At 44.1% G+C, this 16,284-nt stretch overlaps 1 protein-coding gene across 2 annotated transcripts in view; it reads left to right on the plus strand.

Moving 5' to 3' along the window:
* The window catches only part of GPR137B (G protein-coupled receptor 137B), a 39,955-nt gene extending 24,366 nt beyond the window's left edge, over nucleotides 1–15,589 (plus strand). Inside the window, exons 4-7 of one of the 2 annotated variants that reach the window (XM_030556946.1) lie at nucleotides 6,422–6,571; nucleotides 9,049–9,177; nucleotides 12,872–12,996; nucleotides 15,408–15,588. In XM_030556946.1, coding sequence (XP_030412806.1) covers nucleotides 6,422–6,571; nucleotides 9,049–9,177; nucleotides 12,872–12,996; nucleotides 15,408–15,519 — 516 coding nt within the window. In that variant the 3' untranslated portion in view covers nucleotides 15,520–15,588. Of the gene's footprint in view, nucleotides 1–6,421; nucleotides 6,572–9,048; nucleotides 9,178–12,871; nucleotides 12,997–15,407 lie in introns of both variants that reach the window. The other variant, XM_030556947.1, reaches the window with a different exon arrangement.
* Nucleotides 15,590–16,284: the final 695 nt, after the last annotated feature.

Consider the following 16,284-nt stretch of genomic DNA (forward strand, 5'->3'; position numbering starts at 1 on the left):
AAGTTTGGGATATGTTAAGTAGACAAATGGGCAGACTCATAGTGTGATGCTATTGAAGCCTATACATATTTGGCACAAAGTCAATAGAGGTTATTCTGTAAGGTTCATAAATAGTAAAGGAGGGCTTTATTTTCTCAAAAGATCCCTTGATTTTCTGACTTGCGCTAGGAGTTTAAGTCTGGAAGTAAGTGACTAGAGTTTAATGAAAATATATTATCCTTCTCATCATGATGAACCTGCCAATACTGTAAATTTCAATTACTATGAAGAAAATCTTATAAAATTCTTCCCTGCTGGTTGGCCATCTAATTACTTTGCCTACTTAGTCAATCTGGACATAGCATACAGCAACTGAAAGCCCATGACTGATCGGTAGATTTCAAACTACAGCTTTGTGCTTTTCAGATTTTTCATTTGCTGACCAAACTGGCATGATCAGTGGATTTGTTTTATTATGAAGGAAGTTTATCCACTTCATGCAAATCATCGAAGCATGAGCTTTTATAATAGAGAGGTGTTTACCAAGTAGAGGTTGGGATAGATTCCTTCATTCATTTCCTCCTCCCACTGGAAATCCAATCTGTTTTACCTGAGCAAAGAACAACAATTCTGAAATTAGTGCTGAGGCAATGGAAACATACAACATGCACACCAACAGCTAAATCTAGAAGTATGAATAACTGCTAACTTATTGACTCCTATTGAACTGAAATGAGAGTTTTGCTTGTGTAATTATTGTAGGATTTCATTACATGTGTTTAGTTTACAGCTCTGAAAGCTGGAGATTGTAGCCAAGTGATTTTTAGCTTGAACTGCTAATGTTGTTGTTCTGAAATTCTTAGTAAAAATCCATCCCATGGGGTTATATAAAATTGGAATGGTAGTAGGGTTACTAACTTTCTAATCACACAAAAGCAAACACCCTTGCCTTGCCCCCTGCCCCACCACTTCCCCGAGGCTGTGCCCTGCCCCTCCCTTCTCTGAGGCCCCACCTCCACTCACTCCATCGCCCCTCCCTCTGTTGCTCACTCTCCCCCACCCTTAAACTTACTCACTTTCACCCATCTGAGGCAGAGGGTTGGGAGGGGGTGAGGGCTCCAGCTGGGGGTGCGGGCTCTGGGATGGGGCCAGGGATGAGGGGTTTGGGGTGAAAGAGGGGGCTCTGGGATGGGGGGTGGGGCCAAGGGGTTTGGAGTGTGGGAGGGGCTCTGGGCTGGGGCAGGGGGTTGAGGTGTGGAAGGGGATAAAAGCTCTGGGCTGGGGGTGTGGGCTGTGGCATGGGACCAAAAATGAGGGGTTCAGGGTGTGGGAGGGGCTATGGGCTGGGGCAAGGGGTTGGGGGGTGTGTTTGTGGGGGGGTTGAGGCACGGAGTTTCACAAGAAAATTTGCATGTGGGAGGGGGTTTGGTGTAGGCTGCAGGAGTCACTTAAATCAGGTGGCTCCCGGGAATCAGCTGGAATATCCAGCTCCTAGGCACAGGGGTGGTTAGGGGCTCTGCATGCTGCCCACACCCGCCACCCCTGCAGCTCCCATTTTCATGGTTCTGGACAATGGGGACTGCGGAGCCAGAACTTGGGTTGGGGGCAGCACGCAAAGCCCCCATGGCCACCTCTATGTCGAGGAGCCGAGGGACATGTCTCCCACAGTATTCTTGCCAGCAAGTTAAAGAGGTAATCGCTGGATGAATGGACTATATGTTGGATAGAAAGCTGGCTAGACCGTTGGGCTCAATGGGTAGTGATCAATGGCTCCAGGTCTAATTGGCAGCCAGTAGCAAGCAGAGTGCCTCAAGGGTCAGTCCTGGGGCCGGTTTTGTTCAATATTGCACCCTCAGAAAATTTGCAGATGACACTAAATTGGGAGGAGTGGTAGATACGCTGGAGGGTAGGGATAGCATACAGAGAGACCTAGACAAATTAGAGGATTGGGCCAAAAGAAATCTGATGAGGTTCAACAAGGACAAGTGCAGAGTCCTGCACTTAGGAAGGAAGAATCTCATGCATTGCTACAGACCAAGGGCAGCCCTAGACATTTCGCCGCCCCAAGCATGGTGGCATGGTGGTTGCCGAGAGGGCGGAAGGCGGCTCCGGTGAACCTCTCGCAGGCATGCCACCGGAGCCGCGGGACCAGCAGACCCTCCACAGGCACACCTGCGGGAGGTCCACCGGAGCCGCCTGCTGCCCTCCTGGCGACTGGCAGAGCGCCCCCTGCAGCATGCCGCCCCAAGCACGCACTTGGCATTCTGGGGCCTGGAGCCGCCCCTGCTACAGACTAGGGACTGAGTGGCTAGGCAGCAGTTCTGCAGAAAAGGACCTAGGTGTTACAGTGGTCGAGAAGCTGGATATGAGTCAACAGTGGGCCCTTGTTGCCAAGAAGGCTAATGGCATTTTGGGCTGTATAAATAGGAGCACTGCCAGCAGATCGAGGGACGTGATCATTTCCTTCTATTCGGCATTGGTGAGGCCTCATCTGGAGTACTGTCCCCACTTTTGGGCCCCAAACTACAAGAAGGATGTGGAAAAATTAGAGGGAGTCCAGTGGAGGGCGCCAAAAATGATTAGGGGGCTGGAGCACATGACTTATGAGGAGAGGCTGAGGGAACTGGAATTGTTTAGTCTGCAGGAGAGAAGAATGAGGCGGGATTTGATAGCAGCTTTCAACTACCTGAAAGGGGGTTCCAAAGAGGATGGATCTAGACTGTTCTCAGTGGTAGCAGATGACAGAACAAGGAGTAATGGTCTCAAGTTGCAGTGGGGGAGGTTTAGGTTGGATATTAGGAAAAACTTTTTCACTAGGAGGGTGGTGAAGCAGTGGAATGGGTTACCTAGGGAGGTGGTGGAATCTTCTTCCTTAGAGGTTTTAAGGTCAGGCTTGACATAGCCCTGGCTGGGATGATTTAGCTGGGGATTGGTCCTGCTTTGAACAGAGGGTTGGACTAGATGATCTCCTGAGGTTCCTTCCAACCCTATGATTTTCTGGGGAGCCTTGCGGAGCCATGGAGGGAGCCTGCCAGCCCCGCACCAACCAGACTTTTAGTGGCCTGGCAGTGGTGCTGACCAGAGATGCCAGGGTCCCTTTTCGACTGGGTTTACCAGTAGAAAACCAGACACCTGGGAACCCTAAATGGCAGAAATGCCTACCTTGTTGTATTTGGCACCCTTCCATTTGACCCTCACATCTGCTAGCTCCCTCTGTTCAAATATCACTCCTTGCTAAAGTGCACAGTGGTGAATTCTGCATGGTCACAGAGCCTCAGGAAGTGGAACTCTTTTAGTTCTACTGTGCAAAGTTGGGGCAGGAGCGGGAGGGCCAGATGTGGGATACACAGCACTCACGTAGGTAGAGCTCCATTCTTTGGAGATTCCTTGCATGGCACAAGCACAGAGTGCATGACTAAAGTCTTGCCACTTCAGGTATCCTCAGCCCTCTGAAGAGGGCATGTAAAACCTATTGCAGCAAATAGGGTTAAGCCACCTTTGTGGCTTGTGAGGAAGGATTCTCCTTCGCTTACTCGCCCTGTGTATCTTCCCAGCACTCAGCTACTTAGGTTGGATACTGCTCTGAGGATTTGGCCCTTCGTGGACAAAACATTTTTATCATGCTATTTTATTTGTTGAGCTAGAAGCGATTAAAGCTACACCATATTTAAATATTATACTGCACTTGCCTTCCCTTTGTATTCTGGTAAAAACAGCACTGAAAAATGCCAGCTGCTTTCTTCTGTTTTGTGGTGGCTGAAGTGTGGAGAACTGAGCGGTGATGTCTGAGTCAGCAGCTTCTGTCAGCTTCCTCCTCTGTTTCCATAACAGCATAGCTGATTCTCCAACACAGAGTGTGAATAGAGAAGTGCGTAGCAACTGTTTCCTCTTTACAGCATTTCCTGTCATTTGCTACAGTCTCACCACAGCTTTCACTGCTACGTACTGTATTTCTGGTTTCAATTCCGAGTCTCTGAACTCAGCACAAATGTCACTGCAAGCCAGGCCTGCCACCATATTATGCTCCTGTTGCTGAGCAGTTCTGGCAGTATTTGCAGCAGCCTTCTTATCAGATGGTCAGTCATGCTTATCTACAAACTGTGCACTCACATCCAGGACTTCAAGCAGGCTGAGTAGTACCAGGGACACAGTGTATCAGATGAATCAGTATCTTGAGTAGTTTTGCTGCGAAGGATGTGCTAGCTAGTTTTTCGTAAATGGTGATATAATTTCCAAATATAGGGGCTGGGCCAGGCTTCTTGTGTTGGTAGGAAAAAAATACTGCTTGTGAAGGGGGATGATCAATGTTGGCATAACTATATTCTCTCTCAAGGACAATTTTTAACTCTGCTGTTGGCCAACTTCTTATACAGCATATTGAACGAGCTCAGTTTTTACAACACTATGATGAAAAAAACAGCTAAAGCCTTCCTTTCTCCACTCATTCCTCCCATCTTTTCCTCCATCCCAGCTGCTCATGGTCTGCTTGCAGCAAAGAGGAAGGTGCAGACAGGACAGTGAGTCTAGTGAGTGCTGCGATATAACCCCCATCCTCCTCCCCCAAATCAGCAAGGGCAGGTCACTGCTTGAGAAGACTCTACTGCTCAGAGTACCAAGGGGAACTCCGAAGCAGCGAGCACCCTCAGACCGTCAAGTTAGGAACACAAATTCTACGAGTCTCACAGAAGGCAGAAAAAAGTCAATACTGCATTGACATGACATTTATAAAAGTGTAACGTCAGCGCAACAAAGCAACGGAATGTGGCATCTCAAAGGAAAACGCTCCCACAGGGTAACCATTCTCTGTACTTTCCATGCAAAGAGCCTCTTCTTACAGATGAACAAACTGAAGCATTGAGAGGTTAAATGATTTGCCTGAGGCCTGGCAGTTTGTAAGTGGTGGAGTTGGGACTAGCACCCAGGTCACCTGAGTTGCAGGCCCCTGCTCTAGCCACTATACCATGTTGCATTCCTGTGTACAAAGAAAACAGTGCATCCTTGTACAGCTGTTCACAGTTATTTGTGGTCTTATGAAGCCATGCTCCTTCCATTTTGCCACAACTGTACAGCTGAAAAGGCCTCCATAGAAATGTAGAGGAAAAAATATTTCTATGTGAAGGTTTGGAGACCATTATAACCTGGTGAAATGACATGACATGATACAGCCTCATTGTCCTAGGCCTTTGATCCCACTACTGCTTGCCTTTAGACTTTGTAACCCTGGCTAGAAATCTTGGAGTTATGCTTCTGCATGGGTGGGCCTTCCTAATCCTCACACTATTCTAAAAGGGCCCATGATAAGGTGGGAAACTCCCAGCTCTGTCAGGCTCTGGAGCCCATTTATGGTACTACATGCCTCCATTAAGGGAGGGAGAGGGATCCATGTGAGATGGAAACAAGGGTTTTCCCTTCCCCCCAGGGCCTGAAAGCATTACCTCTGCTGACCCAGAGCTTAGAACCCAAACTTTGTTCTCTCCCATTTGATTGTATAAAAGACTGCCAGCAGGCCAGCCCCACAGTGTCCTCCTTGAGCCTCTTCCACTCCATCTATTCTCTTGTCTGTATATGTGCCTGTCTCCAGGACAGAACTAACATTGATCCTTAGCCTAGTCTTGTCTGTGCCCAGAGATTTATACATCCTTAATCAGATCTTGTCTCAGCACTTGTGATGCCTACTGTTATGGTCTCTCTCTCAATCTCTCCCCTCTGAATTTCTGCTGCAACCAGGGTACTCTCAATCCTGCATGTGGATCACACCATTCTCCTACAAACTCTATCCATTTCCAAGTCCAGCTGAAGAGAGCTCTATCTTCCAAAACACTCCAGGGCCCCATTCCAATCTACATTCCTGACCTCAAATTCACTTACTGTTCCGTACACTCATCCTACTCCTCTAGTCTTGCTCAATGAGACTCTCCTTTTGATACCAAATTTAAACTGGGCAAATCTGCAGTGTAGCATGTGAATTCCTGTGTGCAATGTGTTTACCAATAACTGTTACCAGCTGTTCTGTACTTACTCAGGGGGCTAATATATGGGTAGCATGTAGCTGTAAAATGCACAGTGTTGCATCATAGTATCAGTGAAAGATCTGATATAGGAAGTTCCCATTCTGGTGTGGTGTTGGAGGTTGTATTTTTGCATGAGGATGGAGTGGCTGATCTATCCAATAAGTTTTATTCCCCATGTACAACTCTTTTGATCTTATTTTAGGTACTTTCAGACTAGCACTTCCTGCAATATTACAGTCACTGAACAGTAGCTGACCATGCTAAGAGCTGGAACCGCCACTCTCACCTGGAAAAAGATTTTAAAAGATTTTAAAAAATTAAATTATATTCCAGATTATACACAGTAAAGCAGAGCTCACCAAGCCCATGCAAACAGTATTCTTGCCATTATCAGACATAAGTACTAAAATATGTTTAACTCTCTCTTCTAGGGTTCATCTGTGTGTCAGGTGACAACTATAGGTGTGACCGTTATACTACTATATACCTCAAGAGCCTGTTACAATTTATTCATCTTATCATTTTCGCAAACCAAGAAAGTCAATTCTTTTGATTATGACTGGTACAATGTATCAGATCAGGCAAGTATGATGTTTACTGCTAACAAGGAAAACTGATCCTGTATTCTCAGAATTGATAAAAAACAAGAATATAATAAAATCTTTTGGATTTTTTTAAATAAAAAAAAGCACCAAGTTTGTTCTGCTCCAAGAATATGATCTTTTCAACAATAAAATGGTTAGGGAAAAATAATTCAGTCAGAAGAAAAAGCAGTCACAAAACCAACAATATAAAAAACTTACCTTCTGGTTATTGCACTTTATTGACATTTATTTTTAAGATTTAGAAAGGCAACTCCCTTCTATTAAAAACAGTTGTATGGGATTTGTTTTATTTTTTACCTTTGCTGAAAGAACTGTACTGAATAGTTTGAATCATATTTGGGTGCAGTGGAGACAGATAGGTGACTCCATTTACAGTTTAAACACATGGGCAAAATCCTGGCTCCTCTGAAGTCAATGTCAAAGCTCCATTGACTTCTGTGGGGCCGGCATCCCCTCATAATAAAAGAAATGTTTTTCCTGCTCTATCAATAAAAGTGAGAATAGCTGCGCGTTCCCTTCACATAGCACCAGTTTTAACATATGATGATCAGTCAAGTTTTAATTAAACCAAAATGACAGCTAAGACTGAATGGTGGGGTTTTTAAATGGTGGTTCACTCAGTTCCTGTTCAATGCCTCACTCCCTTATGTTCTTTTGAAAATCCCAGCCTTTGACCTTAGATGTTTACATCATTTAAAAGTAAACAGGATACTGTTCAGGTCCCAGTACAGAGGTGTTGGCTTAAAATCAGGGGAGTGCAATGAAATGAGAGGTGCCGTATCCTACCTACATCCCTGATCCATGTGCTTCCCCTAGCCTGCCACGGGGTTTCATGGGATGTGGCAGCCTGTGATGCCTCTCTTACATAAAGGCCTAATTAATTCTGAATTTAGCAAACTATGCAATGCAATGCTAGCAATGCCAGGTACCTTCATTTTTGAGTGCCCATGTCTACACAACATTTTGGAGCCACTGGGAGCGAACCTCCTAACCCTGGTCAATAGACTCAGGCTAGTGGGGCTTGCACTGAACTCAAAACTTTGTAATTTGTTTGTTTCTTAAAGCTTGAAAGAGTTTAGAAAGCTAGTATCTTATTTTCTCACTTTCTTGACAGTCTAAGAGCCTTGCAGGCAGTCACAAGGACTTAATTATTCTCTGTAGCTTTTGAGTAGGGCAGAAAAACAGCCTAAGGAGGAGGATGATCATTTAAAAAGGAGGAAGGGAAAGGTATTGTACAAAATAAAATAGAATTTTGTATCATTAAGAATTTGTAGCCAGGTTATTCTGCTGCTTTACTTTTATACGCAGCTACTGGATGTTCCATCAGATTCTCTGATGTTTACATACATTTAGAGTCAGAGTCACAGACTTTACAGTCAGAAGGGACCATTATGATCATCTAGTCTAACCTCCTCCACAACGCAGGCCATAGAACCTCACCCACCCACTCCTGTATCAACCCCTAACCTATGTTTGAGCTATTGAAATCCTCAAATCATGGTTTAAAGACTTCAAGGTGCAGAGAATCCACCAGCAAGTGACCTGTGCCCCATGCTACAGAAGAAGGCAAAAAACCCTGATGGCCTCTGCCAATCTGCCCTGGAGGAAAATTCCTTCCAGACCCCAAATATGGCGATCAGCTAAACCCTGAGCATGTGGGCAAGACTCACCAGCCAGATGCCCAGGAAAGAATTCTCTGTAGTAACTCAGATCCCACCTCATCTAACATCCCATCACAGGCCATTGGGCATATTTGCTGCTAATAATCAAAGATCAATTAATTGCCAAAATTAGGCTATCCCATCATCCCATTCCTTCCATAAACTTATCAAGCTTAGTCTCGAAGCCAAATATGTCTTTTGCCTCCACTGCTCCCCTTGGAAGGCTGTTCCAGAACTTCAGTCCTCTGATGGTTAGAAAAATTCATCTAATTTCAAGTCTAAACTTCCTGATGGTCAGTTTATATCCATTTGTTCTTGTGTCCACTTTGGTACTGAGTTTAAATAATTCCTCTCCCTCCCTGTTATTTATCCCTCTGATATATTTAGAGAGAGCAATCATATCTCCCCTCAGCCTTCTTTTGGTTAGGCTAAACAAGCCAAGCTCTTTGAGTCTCCTTTCATAAGACAGGATTTATCATTCCTCAGATCATTCTAGTAGCCCTTCTCTGTACCTGTTCTAGTTTGAATTGCACCAGAACTGCACACAATATTCCAGATGAGGTCTCACCAATGCCTTGTATAATGGTACTATCACCTCCCTATCTCTACTGGAAATACCTCGCCTGAAGCATCCCAAGACCATTAGCTTTTTTCACAGTCATATCACATTGGCAACTCATAGTTATCCTGTGATCAGCCTTTCACTCTAAGAAAGCTGATTTGTATTTCTTATACATTTTAAAACAAACTCACTTTCTCATTTTTGACCATGCTCCTCTGACTTTTCAACAGGCAGATCTGAAATGTCAGCTGGGAGATGCTGGGTACGTCGTATTTGGAGTGATCCTCTTTATCTGGGAGCTGCTGCCCACTTCCTTAGTTGTGTACTTCTTCCGTGTTCGAAACCCTACAAAAGATCTAGTAAGTAAAACCTTTTCCAGGCACAACCTTCAGATAATCCTTAGAGCTCAATTTACTGAATTTTAACTTTTTATTTTCAAACTGGTCTCAGTAAAAATAAAATACTCTTGATCATCAGGCGGGGGTGGAGATGAATTGATATGGAGCCTAGAGCAGACATGTATAAGGCAGCAGGTCTGGTAGCTTCCCCAACCAGGTTATTACTGTAGAGAATTTACCTGGCACTTGAGTTTGATAATGGGCTACAGTGTCTTTCATTTTTAGGGCACTGATTCAAAGCCAGCTGCAAATTATCATCTGATAGCTGCTCAGTGGCACATATGAAATGGGTTTGATGGTCCTAGCCCAATTCTCCTTGAAGTTTCCATATCATAAAAACCAGCACCACAACTGGCACTAGCTGAAATCTTAGTTAGCAGTTTCAGCTGAGTGGTGAGGCCAAGGTTTGAAAGCTAAACACATGTTGGATTTAAGTAGGCAGAGAAACCAAAGTATCTTCTCATAGCAGCAGGTAATCCCTCCAGATTAATATGGGGGACACTGGCAAGTGTGTGGGAAAATATGCACTGCTGTTAGCTGTATAGTGCCTGCCCTATAGAAGAACAAAGGGCTTAATTCCCCAAGGATGGTAGGAGTGCTAACGTCATAATGACAAAGCCAAGATTAACAAGAGAGTAGCAGATCTTCATGAAAAAGCCTTTTAACCGTTAAACTGCAATCACTTGAACTACCATAGGAAACCCAGCCATTTAGTTCTAGCCCTGTTCATTATACTAAACAAGCCTTTTAAAAATCCTGGACCCTTCACTGCCTAGGAATTAGCCCTATATAACTGTGAAGAAAAGAAACCAAGGTTTTAAAAGCACAGATTAGGATTTTCTCTTTACCGTTATGTTATAGCAAGTTCATTTTTTTAGCAGTATCACTCCTGCTAGTGAATTTAGGATTTTATGAAAGGGATTCACAAAAATCAATCAGAACAAAGGGAAATGTTCAGATACTAGAAGACAATCTATCCTTACTTTGCAAAAATCTAGACATTTAGGGTCTGATACTACAAATCTTTACTCATGTGATAGTCCCACTGAAGTTAAAAAAGACAACAACTATGGACTATATTCTTCTGCTAAATGTTAGTGGAAGAACAAGTTCTAACACTACACCTTTGCATCTTGTCTAGACAAGACCCTGGGACTCTAGAAGTTTGGTGGGGTATATTTAGGAGGAGCAAGCTAGTCCTAATTTAAATAGAGAATGGTGTAACTTCACTCATCTTGTGGGTACCTTTTACAGGGGATATTTTCTTTACCTAATATTGCTGTTAAATGTGTCTGATCAAATGCTACAGTTTTCATAGATTCAGAAATTCAAAGATTTCAAGGCCAGAAAGGACAATTGTGATCATCTAGTACAGTTGTTCTAAAGCTTTTGTAGTAGTGACCCCTTTCACACTACAAGCCTCTGAGTGCGACCCTCCCTTATAAATTAAAAACACTTTAAAAAATATTTAGCACTATTCTAAATGCTGGAGGTTTGGGATGGAGGCTGACAGCTCACAACCCCCTGAAGGGTACTGACCCCCCCGTTTGAGAACCATTGATCTAGTCTGACTTCCTGTTAACACTGGGCACAGAATTTTTTCAAAATAATGACTTTTATACTTTTTTTTTTTTAAATAACCAAATCTTGGTTTAAAAATTGCTAGTGACAGAGATTCCCCCACAACCCTTGGTGAGTTGTTCCAATGGTTGATTTCCCTCACTGTTTAAAAATGTATGCCTTATTTTTGTGTGTGTAGAAAAACAACAAATAGGTTTATGCATATCTATGTCACAGAGAGAGGAAAACTGAAAATGTTAAATAAACAACCCGACAGTTAAACTCACAACTTTCAGTACAAAAAAAATCAACAAAAGCCCAAGCCCTAGATTCTTTAGCAAAGCCACACTATGAATTTTCATGCAAATTTGCCACAAGATGGAGTCCATGAGTCACAGGAGAGTACTGTAATATAAACACTTGTTAATAGTTGCAGAACTACCAAGTACTTATTAATACACCGGAAAAGGATGGCCAAGAAAAGAGGATTATATATGAAACACTACTATTAAAACAAACTGCATCCACTAGTCAAAAAATATCTAGAAACAACAGAAATTTAGTGAAAATCCCATATGTGGCTCTGCTTTCCTTATTTATAAATGGTGATCGCTTAAATAGAAAACTTTGGGAAAGTGTTGAGTTGGTTGCATATTTCTCTCCAAAATTAAAAACTAGAAACTGCTTAGCTCTATTCAAAAAATAAAGTTTTGGTTCCTGGAATTGTTAAGGCAATACTCTTGTTTTGCCATCTTTGGTCGTTTGTTTTTGCCTGTAGAACGTAACTGAGTGCTCTTATTCTAACATTGCTAGAGTCTCAAGCAAATGAACTGGGGGAAAATCCACACATTTTTACCGCTTGGGTTTTGGATTGTTGTTTCTTTAATACAAAAAGAAAAAAGTCTGTAAGTAGTTTTATGCCAAAGAACAATGCAGGATCAACCCTTTTTCTTTCTCTGGGCCAAGAATAAAAATATTGCCCCAGCGTATCCAAAGAGTGTGGAGGGGGGAGGAAATGGGGAACCCTCTGATACCAGCGCTGAATGGAAAAGAAAAAAAAAACTAAGCGTGTATGGGAATGTGTAGGACGGTGTCTTGAATCTGAGCCACACTGTGGGCCAGAGTGGAAAAACACTAGTTAAACTAAAATGAAAGTGGTTTGGGGTTTTATTTTTTGTAAATGGAAAAATTGTATGTAGGCCCCTTCACTCAATGGATGTTTCCCCCTGGATTGGCCCAGTGGATAAGTACATCACTGCTGAGAGACATAATAGCATCCTATTCCCATCCTTTAATCGGGTATAGTTTCACAGGGACAGATTGGTCAGTTTCCCTGGGTTGAGGGGAAGCTGGGAGGGGATGCTGTGCCAGTAAAGGTAAGAGAGTGAATTTCAGGACATTGGGGGGTTGGACTAGAGGTCATTTGCCCAGGGGCTACAGGTCTCCATCCTCTCTCCTGGGAATTCCTCATCTCCCCAACCTCATCATCCTACTGTAGGCCTCTTCCTCTGTCTGCCAGTTCCAGACTGCTCTCTCTGAGGGAAGCAAGTGGGCGGTGTTATTGGGAGGGAAGGCTGGGGTGGAGAGGAATTGATATAGAGCCTAGAGCAGACATGTATGAGGCAGCAGGTCCAGTAGCATGAGCACTTCTACTCATTGGAAGTGGGAGGTTGTTAGGTTTAACGCAGGGGTTCTCAAACTGGGGGTCACGAGGTTATTACACCGAGGGGTTGCGAGTTGCCAGCCTCTATACAAAACCCCGCTTCGCCTCCAGCATTTATAATGGTGTTAAATAGATTTAAACTTGTTTTTAATTTATAAGGGGGGCATCGCACTCAGAGACTTGCTATGTGAAAGGGGTCACCAGTACAAAACTTTGAGAACCACTGGTTTAACGGGAGGAAATGGAGAAAGCAGAACAGGAGGCGAGAGCAAGGGAAAAAAATAGTTTAACAGACTCCTGCCATATCTCTTGACTGGGAGCCTTTGGCAAGAAGTCTCCTCAGGGGTATGCTTTAGAAAATGAACAGGTGACATCTCTATCACTCAGACACAAATTGGTGCAACTTTCACTGATGGATCATTTCTCCCCTAGACAAATTCAGGAATGGTACCAAGCCATGGATTCAGTCCACGATCCTATTTCTTTGACAACCCTCGGCGATATGACAGTGACGATGATCTGGCCTGGAACATTTCACCACAAGGCATACAGGGCAGGTGAGGTATTGGGATGGTTATAGGAGGAAGTGATCAGTGAGGAACGATAAAATGTTCTATGTATTTTATCATGATTTTTGAGCAAATTCAGACACAATACTTACGGGTAGAGAAAAAAAATCTATTAGAAAGGAGAGTTCAGCAGGAGGGAACAGGGAACAGACATGCATGTATGTGAGAGTATAAGCCTGGGAGGCAAGGCATTAACGATGGCAGCACATGAACATTACAAGGACAACAGAATGAAGATAGTATCTTAAATTAACAGCCATAACAGAGGGTGCTGGCCCTTCAAAGGCCAAGCCCAGATCAGTAGTTTCAGTTTTGAGTCCAGTCCTTTAAGGATAGAAGCTCTCAGATTTGTAGTTCAGGTTCTATTAGAGCTATAAGCTTGAGAGCAAGACATGCTAGGAGAGGAAATGGTATAAAGGCAAACTCCTTTTCCACGGGCAGCGCGTGGCTCCGGCCTTGGTGGAGGCTGGCCTGAGCACCAGAAGCTCCTCTGTCGCCTGGACTGTGGCCTCGGCCCCCTACTCGGCCCCCTCCCTCAAGGCCCTCCTGCCCATTGAGTTGCTGCACCCTGCCCCAGACTCCCACCACCTGCCAAGTCCCTCCTTTCCCCTACCCCCCTCCTCAAGGTCCCCACTGCTTGCACTCTGGTCCTCCCCCAAGCTGAGCGCTCCCCCCACCCATTGCAGAACTTGAGCAAGTACAAAAACTGGGGTGGGGGGGAAGAGAGGAAGCATTCACTGCCTACAGGTACCCCTAATTGCTGCTTGCTGCTTACCAGGAACACTCTGAAGGATTCTTGGCCAGGGGTAAGTGGCAGGGGGATCCTGGCCATTGCAATCAGTATTGCTCAGCAACCACCCAGCTTAGCACCGGCTGTGAGAACAGCATGGTGGTGCCTGCCACACACTGAGTGATCCAGGCCTGCAGCAGCTTGGAAGGGAGGGAAGGTCACATCCACTGACTGCACAGAGCATAAGGCTAGCCTGGCATCTTGTCTTGCGTAGCCCTCCCATGGAGGGACTCAGCAAGCAGTGGGCAGCAAGTATCTCAGAGGACAGGAAGAGCAGGGACCGGAAGAGGTGGAGCATGGGCGGGGTCATGGGGAGAAAAAGCGGGAGGGGGCCTCAGGGTGGAGCGCAGGGGCTACCCCACCTATGCCCTTTTCCTAGTGTGGGGAGAAACCTAAAGGGAGCAAGAGCTGCTTGTGTACCTCTCCACTGAGGAGACCTGGAAAAGAGAGAGACTGTGGTGAAGACTCTCTAGTAAGAAGAGATGTGGGCATGAGGCTTTATGAACAGACTCAGCTGGTGGGATGAAGCCGTGAGGGGAGGAGCTCCTAGATAACTTATTTTGTACTTGAGAATCTATTAAATCACATGCAAGAGGGGAGACTTTACTGTGAAACTTTACTCAGTACTAGGTTTAAGCCCAGGGAGTGTCCTTTTCCACTGCTTCGAAACACAGGAATTCTATATATTTGAGATCCACCACTAGTCAGCCCTTTATTTTTAAAAGTATTATCAAAGGAATAAAAACACAATGAAATACCTTTAAGACGACAATTCCCTTTGTAACCAATTCCCATCCATCTAGAACCCAATTCTTTTCATTTATTTGCATTTAAAAATTTAACTTGGTTGTGTGCAGCTTTCTGCCGACCCATAATGCAACCATACTTCAACAAAGCTTGCCTGTTCATAGCTACCACACTCTTTGCATTTGGGGAAAATCTATACAGCCTTCTGCGTACCACAGAGTACTTGGAGGTCCTGCATGTACTGGCACTGTAGTCTGGGATCTCCTACTGCCCAGAGAACAGGGAGGAAAAGAGGATCAGCTAAACTGCTTACAAAGGGCTGGTTGGGGAGTGCCACCCAAAGAACATAAGTGTTTGGAACTGTTTACAGGCAGCCAGCCATATGGCATCCTAGCCAAGCTCCCAGTTACTGACCAAGTATTAACCATGTTGGGTGTGGACACAAAATATGTTTAGATCCAGCAATGCTACCAGCTGGATCCAGGTTCTTGGGACAGGAATTTAGGCAGGCTAGACATACTATTGTCCAACATCCTTGACACCACCCTGACCCCTTGTGTGGCCAAGTGAAGCCATTAGGTGGTAAAAACCTTCAGTCACTAAGGAACTGGACAGGATTTCAACTGGTAGGCTAAAGATGGAAGTCTCTCTAGTTCATGACCAATTCCTTGAGCCCACATTACTGCTGAACTGGGATGCATAGCTAAATAGCTGATTTAGACTTAAGTACAAAGTATCCTGTCTACTAGTAGCATCTCTAGAATTTATGTAAACTATATTTATGAAGTAATATTCTGTACCATTTAAGTAAGTGAGACAGAGAATCAAGGCCTCAGCCATAAATTCTTGTTTTGTTTTTTAGTTTCTCTCCAGATTATTATGATTGGGGACATCAACACAACAGTTTCATGGCTTACATAGGATCACTGCAGCCAGAGTCAACAATGGACACAGAACGACCAAGCCCTATATAGTTCCAGTCAATGACAGTATTAAGCCATTCCATATTAAAAAAATATTCTGAAAAACAAAGTTCAGGAATTTTCCTTTATCTCTTGGTTTTTAAGGGCACTGTTTTATACAAGGAGCAATAGAAGTCTTTGTCACAGGATTCTCAGCATTCAAGGAAAGCTGTAGGTTAAGTAATGGTTTAATGTCATTGTGACGGGTTAGATCACAGAACCTCCCTTGGGAACCGCCAACTTATGTGCCAGAACTACCTCTGCTCCTGCTTTCCCTGCTAGCTTGAGATCCCAGCACTCTGTCTTGCTGAGTCAGACATGCCCATCTGCTCCAACCTAGACCCAGGGTCTGAATTACTTGCCCCGAAGCTGCAGACTTAACTGAAAGCAGCTAACAGAAGTGTTTTTGCCTTTAACACTCAGATGCCCAACTCCCAATGGGGTCTAAACCCAAATAAATCCATTTTACCCTGTATAAAGCTTATACAGGGTAAACTCAATTTGTTCACCCTCTATAACACTGATAGAGATATGCACGGCTGTTCTTCCCCCCTACCCCCCGGGTATTAATACATACTCTGGGTTAATAAGTAAAAAGTGATTTTATTAAATACAGAACATAGGATTTAAGTGGTTTCAAGTAGTGACAGACAGAACAAAGTGAATTACCAAATAAAATAAAAACACGCAAGTTGTGTCTAATACAGTAAGAAACTGAATACAGATAAGATCTCACCAGTTCCAGTAAACTTCTTTTTACAGATTAGTCTCCTACTA

Source organism: Gopherus evgoodei, chromosome 3, assembly GCF_007399415.2.
Source record: "Gopherus evgoodei ecotype Sinaloan lineage chromosome 3, rGopEvg1_v1.p, whole genome shotgun sequence".
Lineage (NCBI taxonomy): Eukaryota > Metazoa > Chordata > Testudines > Testudinidae > Gopherus > Gopherus evgoodei.